Source organism: Amblyomma mixtum, chromosome 5 (genome assembly GCF_055824585.1).
Source record: "Amblyomma mixtum isolate Tamu chromosome 5, ASM5582458v1, whole genome shotgun sequence".
NCBI lineage: Eukaryota > Metazoa > Arthropoda > Arachnida > Ixodida > Ixodidae > Amblyomma > Amblyomma mixtum.
In genome coordinates, this window is record NC_143016.1 from 82,416,232 (window position 1) to 82,440,525 (window position 24,294).

The window sequence follows — 24,294 nt, forward strand, 5'->3', positions numbered from 1 at the left end:
TAAGGCTTGTTCCTAATACGGCAACTACAAAGGAAGTATTTGGTTTGGTTTGGTTTGGTTTGGTTTATGAGGTTTAACGTCCCAAAGCAACTAAGGCTATGAGAGACGCCGTAGTGGAGGGCTCCGGAAATTTCGACCACCTGGGGTTCTTTAACGTGCACTGACAACGCACAGTACACGGGCCTCTAGAATTTCTCCTCCAAAGAAATTCTAGCCGCCGCGGCCGGGATCGAACCCGCATCTTTTTGGGTCAGCAGCCGAGCACCATAGCCGCTGAGCCACCGCGGCGGCACAAAGGAAGTATGATACAAGCAATCTGTTCAGCAGCCTAATTTATTAATGCTATTGTGACCTACAAGTAATCTATGTAACACTTGCAACAACACCAGCAATGGCTTTGGGGCCTGTTGTGGGCAGCAGTATGAATGAGTGAGACTTAAAAAGGCCATTTCTCAGGAAATGTACACTTTTGCACTCCATGAATTGTCTACAGCACCTCTGATGAAGCTGAGTAAAGAAACGACAGATGAAGTGTGGCCAAGAAAAAGCACACTGGGTGTGTGAATTCTCTATTAACACCAGCAGAATATAGGGCAAGCTGTTCCACCATACAAAAGAAGCAGATTTTGTAAACCAAGATTACTCTCATTGTTAGCCCGTGTAAGGCCCCTACAGGACAAAGGGCTCTCCCATTGGTCTCCATTTAGCCATAGCCTGTGTCAGTCAGAGGGCCAACCTTTCATTGCAAATTTCTTAATCTCTTCTCTCCACCAGTTTGTGCAGACAGAGCAGCTAGCTTTGGTCTCTTGGTTTTCATATGCTACTTCTGTCACCATAGCTGGGCAGTCTTCATACTCAGCTGCGTCGATGCAGACCACATCCTTTCGACCTCCGTAGCACCTCCTCGGCTCTTTTGTTTAGTCTATCCTTATGATATTCTGCACGCATGTTTTTTTGGATTGGGGGAATTTTTAGCCTTTTCCTGATGTCTATTGGTATGTCTGTTTTCTCGTTACTTTGGCCCTCATAGGAGATATTATATTAAAGGGAGAGTCTCTAAGGTAGCAAACAATATACTAAATCTTAACAGATACGGACAGAGAGATTCAAATTATATGGTCACCGGCCCACTCCCGGCTACAGGGAAATGAAGGTGCTCACCCGCGGTCGAAACTTACGGGTAGGCCTGGGCCTCTCACATGATAACTGCCGGGACCGACTACGTACTTGGATACAAAGATATCCCACAACATTATGGACTAAGTCGAGTGGTATACCTGCTGGCTGATAGATCACTAAACAAAGAGCAAGAGAATATCTGGAGACTCCTACAAACAAGAAGATACCCCAGCCTCCGGCTCATGAGTAGGTGGTACCCAGGGCAATACAAATACACATGTGAAAGGTGCAAAAAAAGAAACACAGCAGACATGGTTTCTCATGGCCTGGACATACCCAAAAGTAATGCAAACACATAATGAAGAAAGAATAGAGGCTTCCTGGCAGACTCTGATGCTCAGCTCGGACTCAACTACAACTTGCTGTCATCCAACTGGCTAAGACACCACCCAGATCCAAGAGCTCCGAGCCCTCATCTAAGCGGATAGGTCACCCCATCCTTCTCTGTTGGATAATAAAGTTACTTCAATCAATCCACCTGATTCTCTGACCCCTTCTACATTTTCTGTTACCTTGCCAGACCATCAGTTACCAGTTCTCTACATTACATGCCCTGGCAAAGCTCCTGTTCCTTTTTATTATTTCAGCTACGACATTGTTACCGCATGTTCACTCTCTAATCCATTTTTAAGGCGAAAGCCTTTAATGCCTCATCGTTGTAAGTAGGACTTGACAGAAATGTCACGCTTTTCAGTTGGTCAAAACGGTCGTGACGTCAAAGTGCGCGAATTTCAAACGGGGTCAATTGTACTTTGGCTAGTAACCATGCAACCAATTAAAGGGAGCGTATAGTGATGCTCCAAGTAAGTGGGAATGAGTTTAGTTAATTGCTTAATCACCCAATTAGCCTAGTTAACCTTTCTAATCAGGCCAGATAAATAAATAACGATTTCGAGAGTCGAACCCGGTCTGCGGAGTGCGAGATGAGCATGCTAACCACTCCGCCGTGCCAGCTCGATGGTTTGGAATGAACAAAGGCGTGTCTAGTGAATATGGTGTCTTCGTTCACTCCCATCTTCCTCCCTTCCCCGCGAGGTTCAGGTGTCCACCAAGGTATGCGAGACAGATACAGTTCCTTTCCTCCCTGGCAGCGTTGCAAGACGCTGTCACGTTCCACTCTTAAAGGCGAAGCTTAACATCTTAACCACACATCAGTGACACAAGCAGCAACACCGCACTTTAGGTCAACAAAGTGCCCCCCTGAATTATCTTCCTGTCTCGGTGCCCCTACCATTTTATTTATTGCAGCTACTACACTATCTTCACTTTAATTATCAAGCCTTATCGTTAGCCTGCAAGTTTCAGCACTAGAGGTGAGTACTTGCAAGATACAAATGATATGAGCACATTTTCTTTTCTTGACGAATATCAGTGTCTATTTAACTGCTTAGAAATGGTCATGGTCTTTTCAGGAACTCAAGCGCCCATGTTTGGATCTGGGATTTGTAAACCAGAAACATTTAGTGGCTACTAGTGACTGAATTTTTTTTATCTTATAACTCTGGTGGCTGTGCAGGTCTTGACTAGGAATAGAAGTAACTTGCTCATAATGGCCACCACATTCTGGTTGCTCTCAGAAAATTTGACTGTATCAATAACAAAACAGAGACTGAATTGAAAATGAAGTGGACAGTAGCTCTGCATTTTTCTCACCTTGCACTAATGATATGCACATTACAAGGTCTGAATGTCCTTTAAAGTATCCTCTTAAGCTTATTTAGAGAAGTTGTATATTTCCTTGTTGCAACTATTTTTTGGCTTTCGAAAAATTTGCTCTTCACAAGGCTGCACTGAACAAACTGCATGTGAACCAACCATGTACAATAGTTAAAATTGACTCAACTACAGGCAATATAAAGCAGACTGCACCTCAACATAGTTTGCAAAATACGCGCTTGATTTGTATCTCCTGTTTGACTTCATGCATTTTATGATCAGTAAATGAGGCATTTCTTGTTTAGCTGTTGCTTTGTGGTGAACACTACATAATGAGCTGTGAACAATGGTCACTAATGCTCAGCTTTGCCTGTTTTGAATTACTAGAAGAAATTTACTACATACTTATAAATTTTGGAGTTAATTACAAGTGTTTAAATTCATCTTTAATGCTTTTTTTCAGCACTAGAAAGATATAGTTATAACTCGAGTAAGAAAAAGCTTCGTTTCATTAGTGCCTGGGACTAGAATTGATAGGTACATTGATGGTGTTGCATGTGTCAATGCCTAGCAATCTTCCATCTGCTGGAGCACAGAACTGGCCAGTTTGGAGCACACTCCAAATACATTTGCGGTCGATAAGTTAATCAAAGTGCAGCCTAATAATGAGAGTCATTCATATCTGCCCAGGCCCTTCCATCACCTTTCATACTCCACAATATAAGATTCCTGTGCTCTAGACAAGCCTGGCACCATACATGGCTAAATTACTTTTGAAAAGTAGTTAACTTACATCACTAATTTTTTTTTCAAAACTTCACAAATGTAATGAAATTACATTACAAATTACAGCTCCTGAAATGTAATGACATTACATTGCAATTACTTTGTAATTACTTTTTTTATTTTTCACGCATGCAATAAATGCACTGGTCGGAGCTCTCAAGCATTTCAGATTTGTTTATTGCTCCGCAAGAGTAGTAGAGCTTCAGAGGAGCCATCAGAAATTTTTTCCCTCTTTGAGACAAGGGTGTTTTAGGCCTTGCTGAACAGCCGCTCTGCTGAAGCAGATGAGGGCAACCCAGTGTTGTTGAGAAAAAGCTTTTTCATTTCTTTTAGCTTTTCATTTTTTCATTCTTGGGTACGACTCAAAGGTAGTAAGGTTGCTCATTTCGCTCTTCATCCACTCTTGTAATACATTGTTCCCTGCCCTCTTCATTTTGGAAAAATCGTCAGCGTCAGCTGCAGTTTTTGCAGGGACTCGGGTCTTCAGAGTCATCATCCCTGAAGTGTGCCTGGTAGCAGGAATGGACCAGCTGTAGCTTTTTTAGCTCAAGTTGGTCATCCTAGAGCCGTGTCAACTTAAAACATGGATGTATGTGGCCACCAAAGGGGTGTAATCTGGGTTCACAAGCTGGTTCACAAACCTGAATAAATAAATATCACCAGAGTCATTATTCGCCTTGTCAACAATATTATAGACATTCTGTAATTCAACAATAATTGCATTTTTTATAAGAAGAAAGACGGGCTAGTTGGTGCTCTTGATTCACTGTGTTTCAGCCATTGCGTTTTTTCCTGTCGAACAAGATCTACTATATGTACAGCCATGGAGAAGTGTGGAAAGCGTTCTCCAACTGAACGTTTCACCCTGCAGCTTAAAGGTGATGAAAAGTGCCAAAATGCAGTTAGAGCAACGATGATGACTGGGTCATAATCAGTACTGCCAAATAAAAGGACAGCGCAAAATGTTAAAAAGAAGACTGGGAGCGAGCACTGCTTCCATTTATCAATTTCTTATTCTTGTCTCTCTTTCACACTATTGGTTCTGTTAATGAGAACGGTGTTTAAAACTTTATTGTGCTGTGCCGGCTTCCTTTGACATGATGCTTTGATTAACCTGGGGCTTCTGCAGAGTTTAACACACGAGATTTTAGTGCAACTGCACAAAGAAGCTAATCATCATCGCTAGAGAACAAACCCGTATAATCCAGGCACACACTATACTTCTGACATGCAGTTAGCTAGCTATTTCCGGCTCTTACTGCAGAGCAATGATATCCTAACTACATGCTCACTGCCACGCAGTGGCATCTGCTCATTGACGAGCTAGCATAATCCCTTTACCTTCGAAACGACGTTGGCCTAATATTCTTGCTCACCTCACAAACTCAGTTCTTCACGACACTGCACTGCACAGCGTCGAAGAGTGGTTGGCAATACTGCAGTTCATGGGAGCAGTGCAGAGATCACTGAAGCGACCACATTGTTAGCAGAAGGGCCTCCATGCACATATATTTTTCCCCCTGCAAGACGTCCATGGTACGGACCATGCTACTGGCAGCACAACCTGTCGGATCGGGATTGAAGCAGCGAACTCCAAGAGAGTGTAATATATTGTCTCATTTCTTTACTACATTAATCACACTAAAAATGGCATGCTATTGCCTCAAATATTGTGTGTATAACCCCCTTACTCAGTGCACTACATGAGGCCTGGAAGGACATTTGAGTTAATTTAATATTTAACTGACTGCACCAGAAAATAAAAGCCAGCATACCGACATGCACTCTTCCAGAAAGACCAGGTCGTCTTCAAGTAACCGAAAAATGTTCAGTGTGTCAGGGACCTTGTAGATGCATGTTGTACCCTCTTCTTGGATCTGATCCAAAGCCTTGAATTCCACTTTATGCTCAGGGCACAATCAGACAGCATCCCAAGTGCCGCTGCACAGCTTCTGATGCTATAGAGGAATGTTGCTATTTGTTCCACAATGCTTTGCAGATGTTCACAGCTTGCGTAAATGCCCGTCTGTACTGCATATCTTGTAGAGCTCGTTTGGCATCTACGGTAGCAATAAGGTTGAGCGTGTGCGCTGCACAGTGTTCATGTTTCAGTTGACGTGGTTCTTCCGGTTCAGTTGGGGTATCTGAGTCAGCAACCACTTCTGTCTTCGTCATGTTCTGTCGGTTGTTGTGGACCGAATACCCTGCATGAGCAATGTGTTGTGATAATAAAATCAACAGAAGGATAAGTTGAGTCATGTCCTGCCTGAATGACTTGGAAAAGTTTGACGCGTTGTCTGTGACGGCCACGGTGACCTTGTTCAGAATTTCATAGTCCACCAATACACTATGCAGTGCATGTGCAAGGAGCTGGACTTCTGGGTCCAAGCTTAAGCTGAGCAGCACAGCCTCCCACTGCAATTGGGTACAGGGCTTCAGACTCTTCGACGGTTTGTCTTGATTACATGAGTATAAGATATTAGTGGTGTGTCTGTCTTTTGGTGTTCACAGAGTAAACGTATGGATGAAAGAAAGTGTCTGTTTTTAGCTGCCGCCAATTGACATGTTGTGTTTTACTTAGAGATCTATGGGGTTCTACCATATATAGCAGGGGTCTGCTACGTGCACCTCAATCATGGCGGCCGGCGGCGTACCACAGCGCCGCGGCTGTGCACCAGAGCATATACCACCTATAGATGCCAAAGCACGCGTGCTAAAGTTAGTACAATGGGGTCGAAATGAACACTGATTCCGTGATTGTAATCGAAGGGTCAGTGTCGCTGCTCGACCGATTCGCTGGAAGGAACAAAGTGTACCACATGACACTTAACCACCCAGTCAAAAAAAACCATTGGAACCAATTGGATTTCCAATGGGTTCCAATTGGACGAGTTCAGTTTCCAATTGGTTCCAATTGGAGTGGTGTTCCATTTGGATGGTCCAAATGGACTATCCAATTGGCTCCAATTGGAATGGTGTTCCAATTGGATGGTCCAAATGGACTATCCAATTGGACCATTTGGGTTTCCAATTGGTGAGCCCAATTGGTCTTACCCATTGCATCCATTTGGTCCGCCGAACTGCACCCAATTTATCCAATGAATGTTTGCATGTTTGACGAAAAAGGTAGAACTAATATGGTACTTACAATAAGAGCTATCAGCAGCTTAGCCTAATAAATTGTACTCATCACCTACACCACCACTGGAGCTGAAATTAAATTAAATATCTGCACTCAGTGGGCAAGCGCCACCGGCCCCAGCATAAGAGCCTAATAGATTGGGTATATAAGTTGGAGCAGAAGTGTGTTCTCTGGATGTACATATTGAGCTAATGTATGCTACTAGTGCCTGAATGTGCAGTGTTGCTTGTGTGTGATGCATGTGTGTCTGTTGGCTTTGATTTCCATAAAAGCATGTTAATTTCAATTTCATAGAAAAATGTTGATTGGCACTAGGCAGAGTGTCTCCCCGCAGTCCTCATAAATCAGTTTTCCTTTTGCACATTACAATGTGTTAAGTTGTAGAAATATTCATCCAAGAACCTAGAGCATATTATTCAAACATTTAGCCACCTTTCTCCATGAACGTAACATATTTTGTGAATATTTTCTGAATCAAATAACTGCCTGGCCTAATGGGTCCAATTGGCTAGTCCAGTTGGATCCAATTGGTCGGGGGCTAAAAACAACTGGAACCAATTGGTTCCAATTGAGAAATCCAATTGGAAGCAATGGGAATGTCCATTTAGTTCCAACTGGAATGTCCAATTGGTTCCAATGTTTTTTTTTTACTGGCCATATACGCCTGAAGTGACACAAAAACCAGTTTTCAATTTATGTTCACTAAGGTACTACCATTTTTTCCTCGGGCTTATATACACCATTCACTGCACATTCCTCCTGAAGCCAGTGAGGCTGGTTCGTTACTGCACAGACAGTGGAAATGATGAAAACACTTCAGCTGCCGCCTCAACACTGCGACTGACACCTCGACACGGCGACTGAAGTCGCGATAACAGTACTAAATTTGCACTTAGGGAATTTTCCCTTGGCTTCTTTAACGGTTGTGCTGAGGGATAAAAGAGTGACTGATAGACATTTTCAGAAGTAATGAAACACCTAGTGAATTTCGCAGCCTTGGTGTGGGTGCAAACTCCCATTTACTTCGTAAAATTACCTAATACGAAATCTGACGTAGAAGTCGCCAAAACCGGCTTCTAGGAGGCTGAAGAAACTAACTTGCCCCGGCATGCATGCCGATAGGGTTAAAGAAGTCCGAACAACGAGCTTTTAGGCTTCCATGACGGAACGCAGCATTCCCTGACCACATCGGCTTCCTGAAAGTTTGCCCAGCTAGGAAGCCACAACGAGAAATGAGCAACCATTTGCCAATGCGTCTTTAACATGCATGGCTAAAGTTATGATTATAAATAGTACTAAACCGTCTTGTTTCATTAACCCAAAAGAGAAAAAGGCGAAAACTACGTCTGTATTCCTTAAATACGTTTTTGTACGCACGCTAGCCGCCGTCCGCTGCGCTCCTCAAGCTGGGAGTAGCAGACGACGCGCCCATCATAAAGCGATCACAGCGCCAACGCCAAGTCCGCGCCGCTCTTTGGCGTGCTGCGGCCGTTTTCCAAGTGCCCCTATCTGAAACGTTTAACGTGGGTTTAGAGTTTATTGTAACGTAAAACAGCATAACCATGTACCACGTTACGTCGGCAAGCTTAAAGGCAAGAGCTGTAAACCAAAATCAGTTGTCCAGCATTTTTTTAGTTATTTTGCTTCATTAGCGTGTTTTGCACAGTAATTTATAGCAGCTACAAATAACGACTAAACATAACATGGTCAAAGTAATTTTCATTTTTAACTGAATACTAGCGTTGTTTTTTTGTGGCTTTCATAGAGCACTTTTAAATTGTTCTGCCAAGCCTGAACATGAAACGGAGCGCACGGCTGCCTCCTGGCGGCTATTCGTGACCTCTGTCCTGTCCTAGGAGTGGAAGGCGTCGGACGTGCGGTGCGTTGTGTCGTCGATTTGGCGGTTACAGTAGTAAGTAATGTCGCGGTTAAAATATGTTTTAAGGGCTGTACGTGGTCTGAGTTTTAGTTCAGAGTTGTTGGGAAACCGTTACACGCTTGGCGCGCGCGCAATTGCCGCGCAATGTGCTCAGAGTCCGCTCCGAGCTTTGTGCACAACATGTCTGCTTCGCAAAGCCGAGGACAGGAAGGCAATGATGGCGTCCCTGCCCAAGAAAGACGAAGGCACAGTAGGGGAGAAGCTGGTCGACGTCGATCCGTCTCACACGGAGTAAGTATTGCTGTGCGCTCTCTTGCGATATCCGAAACTAGCTCGGGGAACATCGGTAATGTTGGTGGCCAGTGCCGATGTAATAGTATCCGACTACGTGGCAGGGCGGCCTCCCCGCCCGAGCTGCAGAAAATGGCGTTAGGGGCCTTTGTCTCGTGGCCACAGGCTTGGGGAAGCCGCGATTAGACGGGCAGGGCATCACTCCGACTCTGCGGCGTCGTTTTATGCTTCTCAAGGGCCGCAAATGGACAGTTACTCGCCTTTTGATCGCCCGATTTTACATTTTGGAACGCATTGGGCGTTATCCGTGCTGCCTTTTTCTTTAGCGGGCTCATTCCATAAGTTAGCAGTCTTGAGCTCCATTGGTGAGCGTTGCTAAGGGCAGGCTCAACCGCCGAGGTGTGCGACGTTGCCAGCGGACATCCATCGGCTTCTCCATTTCTAGGATAGAGATGCGGAGCCATTTTTTGTCCCCGTCTCGCCTTACGCCGACCCTTTTTGCGCCCAGCGTTCAGAACTTTGGGTTGGAGATCATAGCCTTGGGTGTTGACTAGGCTTATTCATTGGCTGTCCAGCATTTTTCGAACGAAAAGCTAGTCGTATAGGACTTCTCTTGGCGTGATTGCAACCGATGTCGCATTCCATCGCTTTATCGGCCGTTCAGTTAAGCTTGAGCTGGAAAGGTTCGAGGCAGGAGCATTTTGGGCGTTTCTTGTTCCGCATAAGCGTTCCACAGGCTCATCTAGCCCTCCTCTTGACGTGTCGCGATTGTTCATACCGCGTTCGTAGGTTTAGCTCGTGGGAACGTGGCACTGCTGTGTGCCACGTTATCAGGCTAACGTTCCTGGTTGACTGTGCCTGAGGTTCTATGTGCGGGCGGTTTTTGTTGTAGTTTTTTGGAGTTTACCTGTAGTTCTTCTCAAGTTTCTGGTTTATTCCGAAGTCGCGCAGTGATCTAGTTGACTCGTCTCGTACTCTAGTCGCTTCGTTTGTCGTGTGGGGCTCAGTAAACCAGCTCTATGACAGATTTTATGGCATTTCTAGCAAGCTTTAGTCAGCTTGCATTACCTTCCCTGAATTGTGTACTTTGTACACGTTGCAGCTGCCAGCCACGCTAGCGTCATTTTTAGTTTTGCTTGTGCGTAACCTTTTAAAAAATTTCTTAGCAAATGCTACCCGCGCGACATGAAATTTAGGTGTGGCGTTATGCAAGTAGGTTGGGGCATAGTTGTGCATTTTAATTTTAGCTCGCGCTGGCTCATGTCCATCAATTTCTTATGCCGGATTTTGCCTTTCCTTTTAAGGTGGTCCATGTTTCCTGATGAAGACACCCCGAACCGGCTGTTCGATGGCATTCCTTTCCGAGACATCCCAGTCTGTTATATCAAGTGCAGTTTGAACAACACGTTGATGACACTGGTGGAAGCATCAGGTCCGTGAGATCAAGGTAACACTCATTTGTTGCCTGTGCTTTGCAGGGGCTTAAAGAATAGTATTGTCCTTTTTCTTCCTTTCATTGATATTTTGATTAATTATATATTTGTTCTCCTTTCTGGCTCTAGCCCCTAAACTGTTCTTGGCTCTTGCATTGCCTAATGTATGTGCATAAATTTGAAGTAGTTTATTTAATCTGTCAAACTTAGTTTCTTAAAAGTGCTGGCTTAGTGAATGCTTGCATTCACTCATGCTGTAATTTGAAATACTTGTGTTCTATCTAGTCCTGGTATCAGCTCTGTACAGAAATGTTTCTTGGAAAACAGTTCAGCCTAATGAGCCCTGCAGAGAGCTCATTCTCTGCTTTGGGAAGCTGTACATCCACAGCTATTGCTGTCTCAGCAGATTGACATGCTGCTGTTAGACAAACTCAGCTGTGGACAGCAAAAAGGCCTAGCTCGCTATGTCAGCCCTAAGCTAGCAGTGTGCTTGGTGCATTGTCTCTGGGGCTGGCACGAATGCCGGGTACAAGAATGTTGGTAGACAACCTCAGTCTTTGTGCTTTTTGTGCAAACTAGTTGCCGCCTTTTATATAATGTGATGTTTTCTTGTTTTTGCTGCAAGATTTGTTTTGGTAATTTTTTTTTAGCACTACTTGGACAAGTTTCATTTGTTCTAGCTGAATTGTCATTTGTTTGGCTGTGTTTTTTTATTTGTAACTGGAATGTATGTGGTTGTTGTGAATGGTCAGCGTTTGGTGTTAGCATCAGCTTTGCTTTTGTGTGCGTGTGAAAAGTGCGCTCCTCTCTGCAGGTTTGTACACTTAAGCCTTTGTGCAATAATGTGTGCTAAGTGGAACTTTTTTTTTTCTTTTGCATTTCCCACTGGATCTGCGATGCAGGGAAGTGCTTGACACAGAAATCAGGTGTAAGTATGATTTCTGTTATTTCAGTACCTTTGTGCAGACTTGCTTTTAGTTTCGCTTCACAAAATTTTTTTTTCTCTTTGCCAGGGCACTGAAGGCTACAGAAATGCCAGGAAAGGCACAACAGTTGCTGCACAGGCTGCAGCTCTAAGCTTCTGCCATGTGAGTAGTGTTAACAGCTTCAATTCATAGCCTGTTATCATTTAAGTTCGTTACACGATGCGCGCCAACGGTCGTAAAGAGCAACTACCGCCATTCATTGGGGCCTGATTTTCAGTCTAGGAAATCTTAAACGTGCGGAAGCAGGTGCGGCTAGTGTAATGAACAAGTGCGCGCTGCGCAAATCTGCAGGTGTTTGATGTAGCGCCATGTAGAATAGCGCGTTGAGAGAGTAGGAATATAGCAGGCTTTTGTGTCCTGGGCAAGTATGCATAGGTTGCACTCTTTCTAAACCTTCTGTGTACACCCTGTGTAATTCAAAGGGTGTGTAGTTAGCTAGTTTGGTTACAACTGTTTGAAAGTGATAGTAACCTTTGCAGAACGAGATCATCCTTTCCTTCCCATTCATTCCTGTGTTTCCTGTCGTTTGTTTTTCCTGGCGTTTTTACTGAGGAGTACATGCTGCTGGTCTTCGGCACTACTGTGTAGTGTTCTGCAAGAAATAAGTGTCTGCAGCTACATCAGATGTGATGCCAAGTAATGTTAGATGCAGTTTTGAACCCAGCCTGCTGGTAAACTGCTCAGGCGAAGCCATCGGAATGGGAGCAAAGAACGAGAAAGTGCAGCGTTGTGGGGAATACAAATTTTATGTGATTGCTCAAGGAGCCCATTCTGCTGAAAACCCAGCGTCAGCTGTTGTCCTGCTTCAGTTGGAAAAAATCCCTAAATAAAGGAAGTTAATCATTAAAAGAAAATGGCCGCCACTGAGATTTGATCCCAGGCCCTCTGCGTGCCAGGGCACATAATACGTAGGCCAGGAAGGGTTATTGATTCGGGAATGTTGGAGGAGCGCCTAGTGAACGCGTTGTGGTGTGTATGACTTAGTAACGTGTGTTTAGGATGTGTACTCAAGTCATATTAGTTGAAAAAAAATAATATATATATGCTAATTAGGCATCAGAAATTGCGCATAATGAAAAGGCAGTGTAATGGGGCTTCATTGTACTGAAATGTATGGTGTGTGTGTGTGTGTGTGTGTGGAAGAGTATGTAGTGTCATGGTATGTCGTGTAGTGTAACCTAGATAACAATTGGTAATCTGTTGTGTAGTCGGTAATTGTAATCGATGATTGTGATTGTGGATGGGTAGTAATCGGTGAGAAATGAGAAAGAACGAAAAAAGAGAGTAAAAAATGAAGACGCTATCACGTCTACTCCTAAGGCAGAGCTTAAGTGCCAGACTAATTTTTGTACTCGTGCAGTTTACTAATTCAAGAGCTCGAACCTCATTAGCAGGTGTACATAAATTAGTTTCCTCTCCTTTCACGTGGAGCCGCCACGGTGGCTAAGTGCTTGTGGTGCTTGCCTGCTGATCCGAATGACTTGGTTTCGAACCAGACCGCAGTGGTCTCATATCGATGGAGGCAAAATGCTAGAGGCTGTGCTGTGCGAAGTCAACGCACGTTAAAGAGCTCCAGGTGGTTGAAATTATCCGGAGCCTTCCACTACGGCGTCCCTCATAGCCCGAGTGGCTTTGGGACAGCGGTGGATCAGTGGTTATGGTGCTCAGCTGTTGACCCGAAAGACGCTGGTTCGATTTCGGCCGCGGCTGTTGAATTTCTTTGGAGGAGAAATTCTAGAGGCCCGTGTACTGTGCGATGTCAGTGCACGTTAAAGAACCCCAGGTGGTCGAAATTTCCGGAGCCCTCCACTACGGCGTCTCTCATAGCCTTAGTCGCTTTGGGACGTAAACCCCATAAACCAAACCAAACCCCATAAAACCGAACCAATCCTATCACTTTGTGGATGCTGTCTGAACCATAGGCAATTTTCCTCGTCATTCTAACCAGGGCCTGCCTGCCTCTAGCTTTTTGTAAGCCTAATTTAGTATTCATTTTAATACTTGCATTTGGTGTGGTTTGTTAACTTAATGCTAATCTAGGTGCACATGTGGTGAACTGCGGAAGCAGGTTTAATGTAAAGAATAATTGCAAGCATTGTTTACCCATAATTGACTCATGACCTTGGTGGCATGTGGGAGGGGTGTGGGGGATGTCTTGGCTGAGTAGTTTAATACTGGAAGCTTGATATGTGATATCAGGATGAATTGCAGTGAGCATCATACGAATAAGATTTGCTGATCATTTGACAAATGAGTGTGGGCAAAGATGGAAGGAAAGAGCTAAGCGTGTAATGGCACTCTACCGGATATCCCTGAATATGGAAGAGTTTACAGCGCTCTGTGCAGAGGTGTAAAATTGGCTTCAGCGTGAGTTTGTCTGTTTTGTAGGTTGGCAATAGCTCGCTTGTTGCCGGCGTGGGTTCCTGTTCCCATGGCTGCATTTTTGCTTAATTTGTAATTTTGTAATTGAAAATATGCTTTAATGTCTAATTGGTTGGCTACATAATGAAACATCTCATGCACAAACATGGCATTCTAGAACACTGAGTTATGCGTTAGTCACGTTTTTGTTTTGTCGTGCAGTTTACCTACGGCAGCATGCATTCTAAATGAAAAGCACATTCTCAAAAATGCATTCTTTCTCGTCTTCAAACTTTACACTGAAATGGAAGCGGAAGTTAGTGCATAAATCACAGGGCATTATTCCAAAATTGCCACAAGTCTGTGGTAGAAGACTGCAAAATCTGCAGATGAGCTGTGTAGGGAAATGCGCGATGTAACATAATAGTAATGTCTGTTTAGTGAAGCTCCGTGGGTTAATTGGGTGGTAATTTGGTAATGCTGTTCAAATGAAGATTCCGACAATGCAAAATGTATGCTGTGCTGGAAGTCATATCAAAAATTGATACCTTCATGGGTTGTCATAGCTCTGGTACAGCTTCAGTTGTGTTGTAAGCATGAGTTAAAAGTGCCTCAAATGTGCTGATTTCTTTACATGAAAACTTTATGTATGACAAGATTTAGTCTAAAGCACACCAAAAGCAGTTTTCAGTCACAATGTGACTGAGAACGTGGTGAAAATGGAGTAATTGTTGAACATGGGATTATTTTTTTCCTGTTAATTCTTTGCTCCCTATTGGATGTTAATTTGCACCCTGAAATGTTTAACGTTCTTCCATTGCTGAATGCTGCATTTACTATGAAGATTGCAGCTAAAGTAGTCGAATCAAGTTAAAAGGATGGCACCAAGCTTTCTGGCATAATGTGGGGTTTTCAAAAACATCTGCTGTAATGCGTGTCACTTCACTGTGAGGCAGCTGTTGCTAGCGCAAGGTTTGCTGAATTGCATATCCATATGCAGTGTGTTGCACAGCTGTGTGCAGTGCTTCTTGCAAAGTGCATGTCCTCGTGAGCATTGAGTGTGAGTGGTGGTGTGGTCCCAACTAGGCGGCCCAGCTGAGGGACATAAGGAACATCCGAGTCGTCGTCAAGGGCCTTGGTCCTGGGAGACTGGTGAGTGAGCTCCCTCGTACCATATGGCGTGCCCTGATGTGATGCGAAGGAGTTTAGGGGTATAGGGGAAGTCTGAGCTGAGGTCCACTGCTTGGATCTTGTTATTGCTTGGGATTGCACACCAAGAGCGGCCGCTTGGGAGGAGGTTGTAAAGGATGTCGTGATAATGCATTCAAGCATCTACAAGACAGCAAACCGCCTGACCAGTGTGCAGGGGGTTATCTTTTCTGCATTTTGTCTGATTGGCTTTGCCGCACTGGCTCTGTGCAGTTTATTACAAGTGGCAAGGCTTGCCGATGCACTGGACAGTGCACAGCTAGATGCGTTGTGTGCCAAGATTCCAGTGACGCAGCGAGGCAAGCACGTTAGCGTGTGCAGGACGGTTGCGTTGGAACTTTCTTGTCACAGACTTCACCAGAAAATCTGCATGCTTGTGCAAGTGGGGGATGCAGGTGTGGATTGGCACGCTGTAGAATACTGTGCTTCATGTTGCAAGTCATCGGTTTCACAGGCTGTATACTTTTGGGAGCAAAAGTGGTGCATGGCACTCATGCTTTGATTATACTTCTTTGCCATGGCACTTTCGGGGCATCGCTACAGCGGTGAGCCATGCAGGTATTCATGGCATAGGTGTTTTCATTGAGTGCAGGCAGTTGTCTGAATGCCTGCTCTTTGGACCGTTGTGAACTGGTTTCGAAAGCTTGCGTTATTGCTTCTACGGTGTCGGTGCCGAGTCCAGTGAGCAGTGAGAATGTCGACGGAGTGCTTGTTGGAAAAGTCGATATGCCACTTAGCTACCAACTGTAACCACCTTGTTCTTGGGCGGATATGTGTGGGGAACCAAAGCGGGCATGGAGCTGTGCAGTGATGAATGCTGTTCTGGTTTCTAGCGAGGTAAATGATTGAGGGGTGGTTATCTGGCTCATTTGAACGCCTTAATGTAATTGTTTCTTTTATAGGTTGTGTGCGCAGGACTGTAGGTGCACATGCCTGGGAACCTTAGCAACAGATTAGATTTAAGGGAGTATGAAGATCAGCGCAATAGTGATGTAAACTTTTAACATTTCATTTCTATGGCATGTTACTCTGAAAACAAATTTATAATCAGGTGTACTTCTAATAGAAGGTGGTGTGCAGTTGAGTTCATTGTTTATTGTATGCAGTTTTTTTTTCTGCCACATGGCAATCTTAAAATTTGTTCTAAATGAAGTTATGCAAATTTTTTTGCTGTATTCATGATTAGTGTTGGGAGCATTATGAGATAGATCCATACTAGCAGTTAAAACCATTATTGTAATGAGCTGTGAGCATAAATGAATTCATTGCCACTTAAATTAAAATTAGTTAAAATTTCGTGCAGTGAAAAGGTGCATGCTTCCTCGTGTACCTAGACACCTTTCAATAGAGTATTTGGTTATGCGATCTGATGGGGCAAAAACTTCAAGCAGTTGTAGTGATGTGATCTTGTATTGAAGTCTTGGCAAGGTTATGGATTGGAAAAGCTCGCAAAATGGTTTTTTGGGGTTATGCTCTTCTTTTCAGGCATCCATCAGAGGTCTCCAAATGGGCGGCCTCAACGTAATTTCTATCACCGACAGAACACCAGCTCCCGAAAAGTGTCCCAGACCACGCAAAGCGAAGAGGCTTTGATTTGTGAAGGAGTATGCTGTACCAGTTACTGCTGTAAATAAATTGTAAAGTAGTCTTATTATTTGCTTGTTATAATTAAAACCACTCTTGGAACTGCTGTAGCGGTCACGAGCTGGTGGTTTTGCGCGCTGGCGGCTCCCTACTTCGCTAGGACGCATCGCCGTGTGCTGCCACATTTGTTAACTTCTTCACCGTTGCGAGCGCTGCAAGTTCCCCGCGGGTTATGTTCAAAAAGTCGCGGTATCCCAGCGATCACGCGGTACGCACAACGTCACAGCGCATTGACGGGGAAGGAGCGGCTTTAAACATGGCGACCGTGCTCGATCAGGCTACGTTGCGCAGCAGCACGGCTCTCGTGAAATCGGTCTCTCTATCGCGGTAGCGCTTTTTTTCGTGCAACTGCTAGCCCGTTTAGTGGTAGGAACGGACCCAGTGCCGTGAAATTTAGCTTTTGGTGGACGCTGCGCAAGACGATCGAGTCTCCTTCGAGGAAGTTGTTCGACCCGACCATGATGGCATCCGTGGGCTGCGGAGCCATCTTGGCGACTGCGGGCCCGAAGGTCTTCTGAGCAGGAAGTCTTCACGTGTCTCGGGGTCGGAGACCCCGGGATTTACGTCTGGTGCTGCGGTGGACTGATATTTGGACTTCGAGAGTGACTTTTTGATCTGGAACTGTGCTTCGATTTGTGAATTGGTGCCGGCGACACTTCGTCGTATCCCCATCGGCGTGTTAGGCCTAACCCTCCACGTCGTCTACGGAGCGTCTGCAGCCACTGGGAGGTAGGATCCCTTGCTTCTGCTTTCGAATTTGGCGCCCCGTTGCGTCGAATTTTATTTTAATTGTTGATGGGTTTTGATTAGTTAGTCTGACTAGTCCCTTTGGTTCTCGCCCCTACTACTGCCAAGCCGCGATTGCCCTAATCAATGTGCGAGCTCCGGCGTGACCGGCCCGGCTCAGTTTTCGCGGCGTGTTCGTAGTTTGTTGACATTCTGGATCAGCTGTTTGCATCTCGTGCACAATTTTTTTTCTTGCACGCGTTAATATTAGTCTGTTGTAGCATTACCTGCCCTCCTCGATTGTTCTACGTGGCTTAGCTGAAGCATGCGTCCCGATTTTTCTCGTCGAGCTTTTGTCTGTCTCTTGCCTACCTCTCTGCATTACTGTAGGGCCTGAACATCATTTGATACGTTGCTAATCGGGGTTAATTGAATGTGTTTCATGGTTTTGACGCACATGTTGCATCCTTTGTTTGTTTGACTTTCAATCGACCTTGTTGAATTCGCGATCTTGTGTGGACCCATTTTAGAAAATAACGCTTGTTTTGCCGGCGCCTGGCCGTCGGTTATGCTGCAGCTGGTCACCGCTGAGGTCCGGGGCTTTTGATTTTGCTGAACAGTCCTCAGTGCTTTTCGGTTCTCTTTGTGCGTTGTGTAACTAGCAATTAGGGTTCACGTACCAGTCATTCGGGCCTGTTTCGGCCCCCGCGACGGTAGTTTCATTCATTCGTGCCACCTTTTGCGAATGGGTGCGGGTTCTCGGTGCCATTCGTATCCCTTATCGGTGCCAACATACTTAGCTGCGCTTAAGAGAACGTTATTTCGCGGCTGTGGTGCTGAGCAGTATAGTCATTTGCGTTTTCTGCGATTCCCGTTCGTGACCCTCTGATGAAGGCCGTGCAGTTCGGAAGCGCTTTCATTAACGCGTTCCGCATACAGGCTACCAGTTGCATTGCTTGTGGTGTTCGCTAGCTTTGTTTTAATCGTGCGCGCTTTTAGTTCTACCATTGATTCTCGATATTTTGGGTACTATATGACGCCTCTGTAGGTCATCACATTACTAGCACCTTTTCTTGTTGGATTAATTGGCATATAGCGATATTATGAGCGCCCATAGTTCTGCAGAATTGTATCAGAATTTTTATACAATCTTTGGTTGCTATGTATGTATGTGGTCATGGTTGACTCTGCACTATTGTTACTGTCAGTTATACTTTTTCGGTGGTTTCACAAGTGCAGATTCTGCCTTGGCAATATTTCGAGATAGTATTTTATTGGTGCACATGGTCTTTCTAGAAGTGTCAGGTAAGTTTCTGTACCCAAGCATCTGCTGTTTACTGCAAGGACTGCAAGGCATCTCTACTCATTTTATGGCAAGGTAAGGCATCACAAGTGAGGACTGAAAGGTAGGGTTTGCTTTATGGGGACATGAAGCAATATTTTTATGAAGGATATTGCTTTGTCCTTCGACATAATGGTTTCACTGAAATGTGAGCTGGATGGAGACAGCTGAACCTTTGTTTTCGAGCCATAGGGCCATTGGGTGGTACTGCATGCACCTGCAGATACGTTATTGTTAGGAGTTCAGCGTTTCATAATGTGAAAGGGCAGGTCTTGCCTGTTGGGTCAGAATCAAGTCTGAAGAATTACTTCTTGCTGGCTCTTGGCATTAAGCTAGCTCTTGGTGTTTGAAAGCCTTTGAAGTGAAGGGAAGCTTTAATAAAGTTGTGCCCTTGACCCACAGCTTTGAGATGGCCTGTGTTGGCATCGTGCCAGAACTGGGGAAGTTAAAGCTCCTGCATGTCTTAAGCTGGTATTGTATTTTTTCTGAACTGTTTAGTACGGCAGGTTTGACGGGAATTGTTGGTTACAAAATTATCGTTGAAATCGGTTGACCACCAGACGTTTGGGCTCCTGCACTTCTTTAAGCAGTCTGTTTTTTTCTGAACTATTTGCTTCGGCATTATGGTAGGTATGGCTCGAAAGCATGCCAGCTACTAAATGTGGCATATCATTGAAGCCGCGGTGGCTCACTGGTTGTGGCGCTCTGTTGCTGACCTGAAAGACACTGGTTCTGTCCTCGCTGTGGCAGTTGAATTTTGATGGAGGCAAAATTCTAGAGGCCTGTGTACTGTACAATGTCTGTGCACGTTAAAGAACCCCAGGTGGTCTAAGTTTCCGGAGCCCTTCACTACGGTGTCCCTCATAAGAGAGTATGGCACGTTAACCCCCGTAAACTAACTATAAACTATCATTGAAGCCAGATGACCACCACACATTTGGTATGGTAGCACAGAATTCACTTCTAGTTCATGGCTATGGTCTGCTAGTGAAGCAGAGATGTACATTATCTGGTATCTATTGCAGCTTGCGGGTTTCAAAGAAATGCAAAACTTGTGGGCTAATGAGTACCACCTCTGCAATAGCTGCTGTCCCACATTTGGCTCTGGTTGAACTTTGTCAATAAACAAGAGCAAGCTATGAAACTTGCTGCCTCAGGGGCTACCAAAACAGTGAACCCACTGCAGTGGAGTGTTTTATTGAAATACAGTAATTGCATCCTTGTGCAGGTTGTCTGATAGCAGACTCAATCCTGTATCATTTTCTTGCACTGTATCATTTTCTTGCACTGAAGAGGGCAACTCCCAGCACACTTTTTTTTTTTAGCACTGTCAGCACATTAAGTGCCTCACCACATTGTGCCTATGATACTGAATGACTTTCCTTTTATCTTAAGCACTTTTCCTACTTGTCTGAAATTTTTCTAGGTTCACTGTTGAAGCAGCATGAAAGTAGATGGGAAGCTTCTGGGCAGTTTTTTTTTTTTAGGTATTCTGTAGACAGAGTAAATTAGTTGAAGCAGGTAACTAATATGTGCACACTGCCACCATCTGCCAGTTCTCTGGTGCAAAGGGTTGCTGCTTGTATGCGTGGCAGCAATTTTGTGAGGAAAAGTGCATACTGAGGGGATCGTGGCCTAACTCATTCTGTAAACTGCACCCAAGCATCTGATCCCCTAGTCATAATATGGCTGGTTTGTGTTTCTTTACTGCTATTTCAGTCATCACCTTGAAGGCAGAGAAGTGCACATATGTGCAAACATGTGGATAAAGTGTGTACACTTGTAGTGCTGCTAGCAGATGAAATAATAATGCTCATAAGTGCGTACATACTGAAAATAAGGCTGCTACCAAAACGTGTTGCACCAGAGTTGCAAAGTGCACTTCCAAAACACAATTTGCAATAAGAACCAGTCGATTATGTCCTTGTTCTCTCTGCTTTGAGGAAAAATGCCAAGAATATGGAATACTAGACATTGCCCAATATTGCCCTAAGACCTGATCCTCTGCCACCTTGGTACAGCTTCCCCTCTATATGAGATTATACTCTCTCACAAAAAGCAAATGCCACATGCACACATTACAGGTGTTCTTGGTGCTAAACGGAAAATGTGAAGATTGCATACCTTTTTATGCATGTGGTTCTAAAATAGCACTTGCGTGCTATAATACGAGACAAATAGTAGTAAGGCTGCCTCAATGTGCATCAGTAAATGCTGCGCCAATTCTGTGGCTGTAGAATGCAATAAAAGGGCAATTTACACACTCCCTGGGCGTAATTGCATCATTACACTCCAGATATGCAACAGTACCCTTTATAGGAGATATTGTACATAATGTAACTGCCGAAACACAAGGACACATAATAAAGTTCAGCTGGGCACCTAGCAACATTGCAGTCAATGAAAGAGCTGATGCGTGTGCCTCAGCAGCCTGTAATGCAAAAATACGGCCAGTAAATATATCCCATACAGATTGTTTCAAATTTGTGCGAAGAAGACTGCAAAATGGCAGGCTTCATGAAACTACACAGTGAAGCCAATTCAAGAATAAACTGTAGTCTCCAAAAACGCTTCACTGAAGTAATTTTGTCGCCTTCGCGTCTGGCACACATTTGACACAACTTCATTCCAGCGAAGCAAGATAAACCAATATTTCAAAGATGTGGAGAGGAGCTCACAATAAACCACATCTTTCTTTCATGTACAAAACTTTGGAGCTAAGGAGGAAAAAATATTGTACCCTGTTCTACTACGAAGGGATTCCTTTCCACCCAAGCTTACTCCTAGGCAAAAATGCATTTGTTGAAATCTCCTGTTTTATTTACTAAAAGAAGCAATGCTCATAAACTACTTATATTTTAAAAACCTTTCAGCTCCTTCCCACAAGCAGATATATTCAATCTTACATTTGTAGCATGATGGCCTATGTGCCATAAATGCAACACAATAGTATTAATGGCATGGCATTATTCTTGGGCAGCACTTGCTGAGCTACACTTACTCATGGCAGCTTGTGGCCAAATTAAGTGCCAAGAGTTTGGACTCTGAATCGCAACACTGAATAAAACTTTTCTGCACCAAGGGCTGTCTGTTTTAAAGATGCATTGAAAAGGATTCCGAGCTGCTCTTCTTACCGCGGGAGCTCTTACCTGCATGCTTCGGGCATTTTTAGAAATTTTGAATTGTCCTGTGCAGCAGATTTCTCTATTTAATTGAATTAAACGTCCTGGCTCCTACCTGTTTTTTTTTTTGAACTCTTCTAATGCGTGGAGTGCCTTTCAGCCAGCTGCATGGCGACTTGCCACTCTGCCATTGGCAGAGTGATGCATAGCGGTTGGAGAAAGCAAATAGTCCACGCGTATCTTATTTCCGCGGGCCTAATTTGTGGTTATGTAGTCTGCGACAAACTATTTATTCATGGAAACATAAAAACAAATGAAAGCGAAAGTGAAGCCGCTATGCGAATACCTGAAAGGAACTCCAGACGACTGGCTGAAAGGAACTCCACGCCTTGGCTGACTCCTGTTTTCGGAGGTGAGTTAAAAAGACTGGAGCCGGGATGTTTAATTCAATTTAATAGGGAAATCTGCAGCACAGGACAATAATTCGAAGTTTCTAAGAATGCTCAAAGAGTGCAGATCGATTCCCGCGGGAAAAACACTTTCAGATTCCTCTTTAGTGCACCTGTGGTGAACCTTTAGTGGTTCACCAGAGAGGTGGAGTTCTTTTGCGGAAACCTTTTTGTAAATTCAAAGATTTTAAATAGCAGTGGGTCATTGGTAAAGAGAACTAGATAGTCAAAAGTACTTAAGGCAGTGTACCACTTCACAGCAGAAATGAAACGAGTATTGCAAAATCACTAAAAGTTTCTTCTGTGCTTTTGGCTGTAGCTGTTCCGAGGTGGTGTTCTCACTGATCAGTTATCCAGAAGCACACAGTTTAACAGCTGTATGTTAGCTGGCATATTAGTGTTATTTCGTGAGCCTATGTAACTATGCGCTTGCTGTAAGAAAAGGTTCAGTGGTAAAAAAGAATAGCTTTTTGCACATATTTTGTGTTCGATATTCGTTGAACCTTTTTATTGCTAAGGTTCTTCCTGTGCTTGCAAGTTGCTACTACTGTGCTTACACTTACTACCAGACTCAATCCTAATAACCATGCCAGATGAAGCTTGCTGACACTGGGCCTATGCTGAAAGTGCACGTTTAATGTTGCAAGCATTAAGGTGGATGTTGATTTCCATGAGGTAACGAGTTTTCACAAGGCATGGTCTGAAATATCTCTCCATATGTGCCAGAGAAGTTGGCTTGGTTTCGTACCAAAGAGCCTCTGGCTATGAGGGACGCCGTAGGGGAGGGCTCTGGAAATTTCGGCCACCTGGGGTTCCCAGACAAGTTGAGTGTGTACCAGAGCTTATTTATAGAAAATGCCCAGAAAGAATTGGTTACTGACTATTGCACTGAGTATACTTGGCCATGTGCATCAATACTGAGTCTTGAATACTGCATGCTTTCAAATCTACCAATAGCTGAAAGGTTTAACCTTGGGAAAACATTTAGCTGTTGAAAACAAATTTCTTGTGCATTTGCACTGAAGTCATTCTTAGTGTACCTTAGCATACCTTGCAAATTTTTCGTGGAAAAGGTGTTCCACGAAACTTAATGGAGAGGGTAAAAAGGCAGCCTCCCTAATTGAAATGCTTTATGGGTCTAACAGCTTCCATGCAGTGCTGAGGTATTGGCCGTCTGCATCAGCATGGTTGCTTCTTATCATTACTGAACTGACATGAGTTGGCATACTGATAGGAAATGCTGTCCAAGGTACCCTGGTTTTGGGTCTGGCTGGTTTTTAATTTCACTGGTGGTGTTCCAGTGCTTTGAATTGCTTTGACAAAGCAATTGCTTTGACATACTATTTGTGCCTGCATGGTTTTTGGGTGCACGTCTAATCCAGCTGGACAGACCCTCCCGGAAGTCAGATTTGCCTAATTTCTCATTCTATTCTTTCTGATCCTATTCTATTATGATCCTATTTCTGATACCTTCTCTGGCTTTATCCTGGCAGTTGAAACTGAGCTACTTGCTGCAGCTGGCTGCAATTAACCAAAGTTTATTTGTTCGTGTCTCTAGTTCCAGCTTTCCTCTCTTCAAGGTTTTTAAGCGCAAAAACTGCTTAATGAACAAGTACTTAAAGGTCCACTCAGTCTTTTTTTTTTTAACATTTGTAATTACGTCATAGTCCCCTCTCACCGCCATAACAAACCACTTTTCAAAATACTGAGTGGAACCATTTTAGACATGAAACCCTGTCTGGCCAGGGTCGATGCTTCATATGATGCAGTGGTGAAGTCGTAAACATAACTAGAAAAATTCATGTATTTGTGTTGAATGGCTGAAGCAGCAACTGACTATGGTGAGTTCTTTCATAAAATGCACAAGACAGCCTAATACAAGCCTGGAGATTTTGTTAGTGAAGCGGGTGATTTTTGTGGTGTCGAAAATCCAGTGTTACCTGAAGAAATATTCTCAACTCTGGCCGTGGAAATGGTGAACTGTAAAATTGATATGTTGCATAACTTCCAGACTTTTTGATGGAAGTAATCGGGAACGAGAAAAGAGCCTGCAGTACAAGTTTCATGAGAATACTGTAACTTCGAGAAA

General features: G+C 44.1%; 2 protein-coding genes across 10 annotated transcripts in view; both read left to right on the forward strand.

Annotated features, from left to right (window-relative positions):
- Positions 1-8,593: 8,593 nt before the first annotated feature.
- On the forward strand, positions 8,594-16,576 carry mRpS11 (mitochondrial ribosomal protein S11). Its single transcript, XM_089545328.1, has 6 exons — positions 8,594-8,933; positions 10,238-10,365; positions 11,269-11,294; positions 11,380-11,454; positions 14,800-14,865; positions 16,408-16,576. Exons 1-6 carry the CDS (start codon positions 8,683-8,685, stop codon positions 16,513-16,515), a joined length of 654 nt encoding a protein of 217 aa, XP_089401454.1. The 5' UTR covers positions 8,594-8,682; the 3' UTR covers positions 16,516-16,576.
- Positions 16,577-16,713: 137 nt separating this feature from the next.
- The window catches only part of Chd1 (chromodomain-helicase-DNA-binding protein 1), a 52,699-nt gene continuing 45,118 nt past the window's right edge, over positions 16,714-24,294 (forward strand). For all 9 annotated transcript variants that reach the window (XM_089545319.1, XM_089545321.1, XM_089545320.1 and 6 more), the window contains exon 1: positions 16,714-17,295. The gene's annotated coding sequence lies outside the window, so the exon portion shown is untranslated. The remainder of the gene's footprint in view (positions 17,296-24,294) is intronic.